At 42.4% G+C, this 9,482-nt stretch overlaps 1 protein-coding gene across 2 annotated transcripts; it reads right to left on the bottom strand.

Annotated features, from left to right (window-relative positions):
• Positions 1 to 4,218: 4,218 nt before the first annotated feature.
• znf521 (zinc finger protein 521) lies at positions 4,219 to 8,369 on the bottom strand. Of its 2 annotated transcripts, none has more exons than XM_017303556.1 (3): positions 4,861 to 8,369; positions 4,621 to 4,702; positions 4,219 to 4,308 (listed from the first exon to the last, which is right to left on the bottom strand). In XM_017303556.1, exons 1-3 carry the CDS (start codon positions 8,014 to 8,016, stop codon positions 4,253 to 4,255), a joined length of 3,294 nt encoding a protein of 1,097 aa, XP_017159045.1. In that variant the 5' UTR covers positions 8,017 to 8,369; the 3' UTR covers positions 4,219 to 4,252. The 2 variants fall into 2 exon arrangements, with proteins under 2 accessions (XP_017159045.1, XP_017159044.1); XM_017303555.1 differs by having other exon boundaries at positions 4,220 to 4,308; positions 4,621 to 4,705.
• Between the last annotated feature and the right edge of the window lie 1,113 nt (positions 8,370 to 9,482).

Below are 9,482 nucleotides of genomic sequence, written 5' to 3'. Positions count from 1 at the left end.
AAGAAAGAAAGAAAGAAAGAAAGAAAGAAAGAAAGAAAGAAAGAAAGAAAGAAAGAAAGAAAGAAAGAAAGGAAGAAAGAAAGAAAAAGAGAGATAGAAATAATAAAAAATAAAAACCTAAAAAATGCCCTGTTGCCTTTAAAACATTTTAAGAATGAACCCAAGCTTCAAAACATGTTATGGCTCTGAAAATCCACACAGGGACATTTGAAACAGAGTGATAAATGGGCCAAACTTGCCCCCCCATGAGGGCCCAAATGTCATAGTTTACACTAGGGTCAAAGTGAAGCAGTGGGGTTTCGTGATGGCATGCTGATAAAACCAAACAGGGTTTTGTATCAGTGAAAGACCTTCAAAAGACCTCTTGATAAACAAAATGAAAAGGCAGAGTTTGTGAAACATTTGCTAAAGTGTGCGACAGCTATCAAAATGGAGAAATGTGTTGATGGAAATTTTTTTTTGTAATCAGGAGAAAAAAAAATAGACATTGAAAGGATTGATACTGACTGCAACAGCTGAAAGCTGTAAAAATCTGTGCGTCTCTGGAGAAAAATCGGACACCCTCGATTCTGTAAGTGTGCCATGCCAAAAAAACTCTAAACTAAAGAGTGGCCAGCTGTCTTCTGGCCTGCTATTAAATTGCTCCTTGGATGGTGGCGATATCATTTTTTTCACCATAGGAGTATCACACCAGGTCCCCAAACAGAGCGACCAGCTGTACAGCAAATGTGTACTGATCCATCTGGGCCCTGGTAGGCTGCAGTCTCCATCTTAAGACACGTGGGGCCGTTCACGGGCTTGGCTGGGGACGATCTGCAGCACAGCCCCTCTGCAATCGTGGCCTCCTCCTCCCTTTCATTTACCTCCATTATCATAGTAAATGTTGAGTAGCTGAGCTCCAGATCCGCCCTTTATGCCTGAACCCGGACAGTCATCATCCGAGCGTAACGTCCATGCATCAAAATCCACTGGCAGTCTTGCAGAAGAGGTAGCTACAACCACTTCGCCCTAATGGGAGGAGGTGAAGGTGGGGGCTCATTACATTTGCTTTGGAGACACTATTGTATTACACAGGCAGCTAATAAGAATGCGTCTGGCTGAGACGGGCTCGGGTTCTGTTGTTCCATACACTTAGTAGTATAGTTATGTCACGACACATCACTATATATAGAGTTATCAGTGTGAACTGACACCATGGAGCGGGGCATGGATGAAAACAACACCCCTATGAATCCAGCGTCTGCTCCATTACCTACGCTAATAACGCTGACAGCTGAGCGGAGATGACCCCAGCCCCCTGTTTCCCCTCTCCTGTGCAGATGGCCATTAAAAGGAGAAAGTGTCCCTTTTTTCTGTGGAGAAGGTATTTAGAGCTTTTTCCAAATTAGATTTTTTTTTTATTTGCTTTTGGCTCCACTTTAACTTTGTAGTGATTACAGAGCAGAACTTTAACCATGGTCAGCACTTAAAGAACCACTGGTATTCACAGTAAGTATTCAGTTTTTGCCATCACAAACCTAAATGTAATTCATTGGGATTTTAGTGGATAAAACAAAACAAAGTGGCATATAATTTTTGGAGTGAAAGCTTTACACTGAAAAATTATACACAGTTGTCCATGTTTCTGCGTCCATTTGCATTCAGTTTTCTATGCTCACTAATAATACTAATGTTTAATAATTTCTTGCAGATAGCCCTATTTAAAAAATAATTTAAACTCAGTGAATATGTTGTTCTATAAAGGCCTAAGAAGAGTGTCACAAGAACCAAGAGACATGTGGCAGGTCAAAGATAAATATATTTTCCACTTTTAGAAAGAGTATGGCACGACCACAAACCTATCAAGACATGAACATCCACCTAAACTGATGGGTCAGGCAAGGAGAACATCATTTAGAGAAGCAGCCCAAAAGTCTGAAGTGAATTTGGAGGAGGTGCAGAGTTCAACAACTCACGTGTAAGTATCTGAGGAAACGACAACTATTAGCTGTGCCCTCCATGAATCTGGTCATCATGATTGAGARGCAGGAATAAAGCCAATGTTGAAAGAAAGCCACGGGAAGTTGCTCTTAGCAGCTTGCCACAAAGCATGTAGACGGCACAGCAAACATGTGGAACAAGATTTTCTTTTCAAAGGAAACCAAAACCAAGCTTTTTGGTCTTCATGCAAAACATTATGTGGAGGAAGCCACAGCACATGATACTGCAGAAGCCGTCCTTAAGGTGATAGTAGTACTAGTCTGTTAGGGTGCTTTTATTAATGAAGGGCATTGAAAAAGTCAGAATTGATTGAAATATAGTCAGAGTCAAATACAGGGCAATCCTAGAAGAAAGCCTGTTCGAGGTTGCAAACATTTCAAACTTGTGTTGAGGTTTACCCTTGAGAACGACAAATATACAGCCAGAATGGGATGGCCTACTACAAGTCCAGCCCTAAATCAATTTGAAAATCTGTGGCAAGGTTTGAAAATTGACGWTCACATACAATCTACATGCAATTTGACTGAGGTTCAGCTATTTTGTAAAGAACAATGGGTAAAAAAAGTCAAATGTGCAAAGATGGTGAAGACATGTTCCAAAAGACTTGTAGCAAAAGGCAGTTCTGCAAAGTATTGACTCACTAGGACTAAATATACATACACCCCAAATGTTTTAGATTTTTAATTGAAACAAATTGTGAAAAATATGCAATGTTCTGTGCTACTCTGCTACTACTCTAAGAGACAGTTTATGTTCGTCTTTAAAATAAAATCCCAATGAAATACACTGATATTCTTAACTGTTTAATCACAATATGTAAAAAAAAAAAAAAGAAAAAAAAAAGAAGGTATATTAAGACCTCTGCAGGAAGCTGCAAATGAAAAGTCTCTTCACGGTCCAAATAAAGGGGAAAAAAGATATTGCAACTATCCTATCATGGTACATTATTATTAAAATGCCATACTATCTAACCACTTTGGCTTTACTCTGTTCACCTTCACGTTTGTTTCATATTTCAATGACTTTGTTTTTTCCATATTTTACAAATCACAAAATGAATATCTCTAAGAGAAACATTTTGAGAAGTCAGATGAAACCTGTTATCATGTTGAATACTAAGCAATTGCATATCATAGAAGTAAGACATCAGACAATAACCCAATCACCTATCCTCCTGTTATCTTAAGCTCTCTGAATTCCGCTATTATGAGGGAACTGTGTGCTTGTGCGGCTGAAAGACATAAAATAACCAGTAGGGGGGTTTGTTTTCTACCCTCCCAGTGTGCTCCGTGACTGCCTTTGCGAGAGAAAGGACTAATGCTGGCATGGTACTGTATTAGGCACCCCCAGTAGACTAGTGGGTGAGCAGATCGCAAAGATGAATACAAAACACACACCTACACACCCTCAGCTCGTCTCTCTCTTTTGCAAATACGCCGCAGAATCAAAATCACAAATCACATGCCTCTGATTGTTTATGCACAAACAGTGGGCCCCTGATAGAATTGCCTACCAGTCCTGATAGAATTGCCCACCGTGTTTAAATTCACCTGCGCCTAGAAGCGTGTCCCAAACAGAGAGGCGGTTTGGTTCCAGATCAATGAGTCTCTCCCCCACTGAAGACAACAGATAATGCAGTGTAATGAAAGAGCCGCCAAACGAGCTGAATAAATGAATGAATAAAGGAACGTGAGACCGGAATTCAGACGCCTACTTACTGCAGGCAAGAAAACCTGTTTTCCAATTGTCTCCTCTCTACAAATTATTCTGCCTGCATACAAATGGCAACCAAAAGTGAAGACATTTTGAAAACGTGGAGACTGGTTTTACACTGGCACTCACAGTTTAGAAATCTGGTAAAGAGTAGGCATGAATTTGCAATATCTTTTGTAATATACAACATAGTGTTCAATTTCCAGTTGATTTAATGCATTTAAATGCACTTTGTACTAAATATTGTACCGACATTAAACAGATTTAAGAGGAGTGCTGATGTAAAAAGGTGCATCAAATGGATACGCTAAACAAAAACAACAAAGGAAAAAAAACTTATGGGTTTGTGGACAATTATTGAAAGATGTCAAAAGCTTTGCAAGTATTTTTTAACAGTTCTATAAGGGTTTGTTTGGTACTGAAAATAGAATACTCAGCATAATAGAGTAATTTTGAATTGAGGTTTTCTCCTTCACAAGCATGCAAAAACCAGTCACATGCAGGGAAGATGAAACTCGAAAAAATAATGAAAGCACAACACTTGGGATGCATTTGATGGTCAAAATATTAAAATAATTCCACCTATTTGGTGATGTGATCCGGGCACTTGTAAGCCTGAATGAGACAGGGTCAAATATTTCAGTATTTAATCATAATGTTTAATATATGATTCATCCTTTATAAAGTGGCCAAAAAAAACTTTCTGTTATTGTTATAAATTAATTGGGAAATTTTTCCTTACTGATTTGCATACTTCATATATGACAGTCACAGAAAAAAATCATTTCGCAAAACAGTTACATTTTATACCTGAAGGCCACATTGATCATATGTCATATTATAGACAAACTGATAAATTACACAAGTGCTGCTGAAGCAGAAATAGAACAGATTATCCATTTAATGAAAAAAAGCATTCTTTCCTACCCAGCATGTGGTTGGCCACATGAACTTGGATGTCCCATTCGCTGTAGAACACCATCTGACATTTGATGCACTGGTATGTCTTCTTCTATGAATATAAAAAYAAGAATCAAGGACAGGTTTAAACAACAGATGATTGCAGCTGTTTCAGCAATTTGATGAAGTGACAAAAAATATTTTCTTAGTCAGTTGCTTAACCTTAGAAGTGTTAATCTAATTGAATACAAAAATGACCAGCAGTACCTCCTCAGTTTGAGAGGGGCTGGCTCTCGGCATTGGTGACACTTGGGGGGTCTTCAGCTGCCCACTGTTGCTATCCCCTGCTTGTTCTCGATGCACCGTCTGGACGTGGTTTTGCAACTCGGTCTCTGTCTCAAACTTCACATTGCAGCTGGAGCATCGTGTCTTGATAGCAGACAATGAAGATGTAGAAGAGGAAGAGGATGATGAAGAAACACCCTTGCCTTTTCCATCTCCAGGACTCAAGCTCTCTGCTTGCACCCATGCAGCAGTTGTTGCAGGAGTCGTGGCCCCGCCCTGCTGCTGCTGTTGCCTTCCTCCGTTAACTGTTGGACTGGAGCTTTTGGAGCCAGCCGCCGTCACACAAGATGCACAAAGTCCGTAAGGCAGCCCATTGATGTCCAGCTTCACTAAGTCTAGTTTGGACCGGAAATCTTTCAGGCATGAGGCACACTTAAAAAACTTTTGAATGTGGTGTGGCTGTTGTTGGCTTTGAGAGATGACATTGTTGCGACTCATAGGCTGGTTGGAGGACATAGTACCTGTCTTCTGCATGTGAAAGGTACCGTGGATCTTGAGCTCCAACGTTGAGGTCACAGTCTGCATGCAAACCACACAGCGGAAACCTGTCAGAGAGTTCCTTAGGTCAGGGTGCATCTGGCAGTGCTCGAGAAAGTCTTCCTCGCTCTGCAGCGGCATCTTACAAATGCGGCAGCTGCCTGTGTCCAGACTCTTGCTATGGGTTACCTTGTGCTCTGTAAGGGTGAGCAAGGAAGGGAATCGCTCCCCACAAATTGGACACATGTAGTGCTTTACAGGCCCAAGGTGAGTCTGCATATGTTCCCTTAGCCCAGCCTCAGAGAAGAAGGTACGGGAACAGACATTGCACTTGTGATTGCCCTTGATCATTTCGGCTTTTCTTTTGATCATTGCACTCTCACCAGGACGGATATTGTGATCTCTTAATTGGTGGTTAGTGAGGAGGGACTCCATGGTGTAAGATGCTCCGCATATTTCACACCCATACATGGGTTCTGCTGTGTCCACCTCTTCTTCACTTCCATCATGGCTGTTCTGTGACTCCACCACAGATCCTCCACCTGCTCCTGGACCGTGGCTGTTAGTTAAGAGACCTTGGATTTCAACGTCTTCTTTAGGCTGACCATCCCCACCACTTACGGCAGAGCCATTAGTGCCACAATTTGGGGTCTTTCCTTCAAACACACAGTGTTTCTCCCTTAAATGCTTCTCTAAAAGGACAATGGCATGGAAGGCTTTACTGCAGAAACGACAGTTGTACTTCTTGCTGTGGGTGGTAATGTGGCACTGGAGCTCCACCTCCGTGCCAAAGGACTCTCCACAAAAAATACATCGGTGAGCACSGCCTTGATTCTCCARATGGCTGTGTTTAACGTGCAACTGTAGGTCAGTCTCGTGTCGGAAGTCCCAGTTGCAGGAGGTGCAACGATACACCTTCTTCTCATTGCTGTGCTTCACAGCCAGGTGAAGTTGAGTAGACACCTTTGAGTCAAAGACTTCCTGGCACAGAGTGCAGCGAAAAAACACAAACGTATGCATGTCAAGGAGGTGCTTCTGCAGGTCATCCACTGAAGTGAACTGCTTGTCACAGCTTTCACAAATGTAATACGTGGAGGTAATCGTGAAGTGAATTGTCACATGCTTCAGTAAGGATTCTTGGTTGGGGAACTCTTTGTTACACTGGGGGCAAGTGAGCTGAGGCTGTAGACCATCCAAATGAGTTTTGAGGTGAGTCTGGAAAAGGTCTAAACTTGTGTACTTGGCACCACATTGGTTACATATGAACTCACTGGCTGTGCGTGAGGCAGAGCTGCCTTGTTTTAACATGGCAGTTTGTTCCACAGATATTGGTGAAGAGGGGCTGAGAGTGCGCAAAGATTTCTTTCCATTGTTGATGTAGTTCAGAGCCAGGGGAATGTTCTTGTGATTCTCCTTAATGTGCTTGTTGAGTTTCAAAACACTGTTAAATATGGGTGAGTTGGTGCAATATGAACAGGAGTAAACCTCTACTATAGGCTCCTTGGGAGTTACAGCCAAGGGCGAGTCAAATCGCAGGCTTCCTCCATCACAGTGTGTCTGACGAACATGCTCCTCTAATGTAGCCTCAGTCAAAAACCCCATGAAGCATTGAGGGCAAAAGAAGGCATTACTCTCCTTGGCAACGGGACTGGGAAAACCATGGGAGCAACGGATGTGCTCCTGGAGGGCATTTAAGTCACATAACACCTCAGGGCAAAAGTTACACTGAAGGAGGGCATCGGGCAGGCTGGCTAACAGGGCAGCATGGTCTTCTGCATTGTGGACCTGTTTAAGATGTTCGTTTAGGTTTAACAGCGAGGGTAGAACCTCCAAGCAAAATTGGCAAGTATGAGCTTGCTCTGGCTTGTCCARATGCATGGTTCGTAGGTGAATCTGAAGTACAGCCAAGCTCGAGAATACTTGCTTATTGCAGTAAATGCAACTGTAGGAGATTTTAGGCTGCTTTGAGGATCTCCCTCCCAACTCAGATGTGTTCTGAGAAGCTCTCTTTCTCCTTCCTCTTGTCTTGGCCACAGGCGCTGCTGCCTCCACCATCGTAGAGCTGTCAACAGAAAGATTGGAATCAGGAGTGGTGCTCGAGACAGAAGTGTAGCCCACAGTGAGCAAGGAAGGGCTGTTGCTATGATTACTGGATTCTGGGAGCTGGTGAATGTCCATATGAGAATAGAGGTCCTCTACAGACAAAAAGTGCTCAGAGCAGATGGTACAAGTGTGGCCCTTCCTGTCCCGGCTGTGGGCCTGGTCAATGTGGGTCAGCAGGGTGCCCTCATCACTGAAGGGCTCGTGGCAGTAGATGCACTGCAGGGTGGCCCCAAGGCCTCCATCCTCGGACGGAGAACATTCAGGGTGACACTCGGCGATGTGCCGCTGYAGCTCTTCTGGGACGTCAAAACCTTCCTCACACCGACTGCACTTCCGAGTTTCCTTTAGCTTCCATTCGTCAGCTCTATTAAAGCCTGTGCTGCCACTGTCTTTGCCCCTTTCATGTACTTGCATGTGGCCGTGGAGGGAGCTGGAGGAGAGGAAGCCTCGACGGCACACAGGGCACTTGTGGGGTTTGTTGGAGGCGTGGGTTTTCATGTGGATTTTGAGGTGATCGCTGCGGGAGAAGGCGGAGTCACACTCTCCACAATGGTACTTCTTATCACCAGTGTGTAGCTTCACGTGTCGATCTCTGCTTCGCTTATGTTTAAATAGGCGACTGCAAAACGTGCAACTGAAAGGGAGCTTATCGCCGTGACTCTGTTCGTGGCGCTTGAGGAAGCTTAAGCGGCTGAAAGACTTGTCACAGAACTGGCACGGGTACGGCAGACCAGGGCCTCCTTCCTCTTCTCCAAACTCATAGTCCTCGCAGTGTCCTGGAGAAGTCTGGTCTTTACTAGAGGGAGATGACGCTGGCCAAGAACAAGATGGGTCATCCTCAAGATCTGCACCATCTGGAGAAGAAGATAGAATGAAGTAAAAAAACAATGTAGATGGAAAAAAAGCAAACAGAAAAAGTGGATTAGCAAAGTGTTTGAACAGAAAAGGTAGAGCACCATGGTGTTATTTGTCATAGTTGTGAGACTGGTGTATGAATTTAGATTTCTTTATAGTACACTTGATATTTTTTTCTGTTCTTCAACGGCTTCAGCTGAAACAATGCCTCTCCTTAGGTGTTATCTGAAAAGTAAAATTTAAATATGCAATTTAAAAATATAATTAGAGAAGAGAATAAGTGGAAATACTTTTACTACAATTAACCTTGTATGTGGCCATGTAATGGCTTAGCCCACTGTGATTGAAAACACACTCTTTCTGACATTTAAAGCCAACACAAGACAATCGGTGTACTTTAGGATGTAGGCCCTGCATGAGGTAAATTAGAACATTTCTATTATTCCTGAACACTCACTAGAATATTTCTTTAGAAAAACAAAAGCCCATAAAAAAGGCCTAAGTCAATAGGAAGGAAAAAGAAAAACAGCTAAATCCGTCTTTCAATAAAGAATGAAAATCTGCCACAGTTCTGAAAAAAAAAAACTCAATGCAAAATTTTATTTCTTCATAAAAGAAAAATCATTTCAAAACACAATTAATCCAAAATCAAAAAGCCTTAGTACCATTTTTGTTTGTATGGCATGTGCAAATCTGAGAGAATCATCAGCTGTAGCAAGGAGGTAAATTCAGAGAGGACAGGGAAGAGGAAACGGAGAAGATAAATACCTCACTCAAGGCCGAACAGGTGCAAAACTCAACCAAACATATAAAAAAACGGCTCCTATTCTTTTTTTTTACAAGTACTTTAAAGTCTCCCTACATAAATTGCTTCCTTGCCAACATTCCAATCCAATGGCTCATTCTATGCTGATATGAATGGAAAACAGAGAATCCTACTTTCCAAAGGTTCAAAGGGTTACAGACCACTTCTTCCCGCTGCTGAAGTCTAAATGCTGTGAACTTCCTTACCTAAATAACAACGTAATCCCAGCCCCTTCAGAAAAAAAAAACTGTGTCAAAAGGCCATAACTTGGAATGGGAAAAACAAGAGGAAACTGCTAAGATTT

The sequence above is a fragment of the Poecilia reticulata genome, unplaced genomic scaffold (genome assembly GCF_000633615.1).
Source record: "Poecilia reticulata strain Guanapo unplaced genomic scaffold, Guppy_female_1.0+MT scaffold_432, whole genome shotgun sequence".
Classification (NCBI taxonomy): Eukaryota; Metazoa; Chordata; class Actinopteri; order Cyprinodontiformes; family Poeciliidae; genus Poecilia; species Poecilia reticulata.
This window is presented reverse-complemented; position numbering and strand designations above follow the sequence as displayed.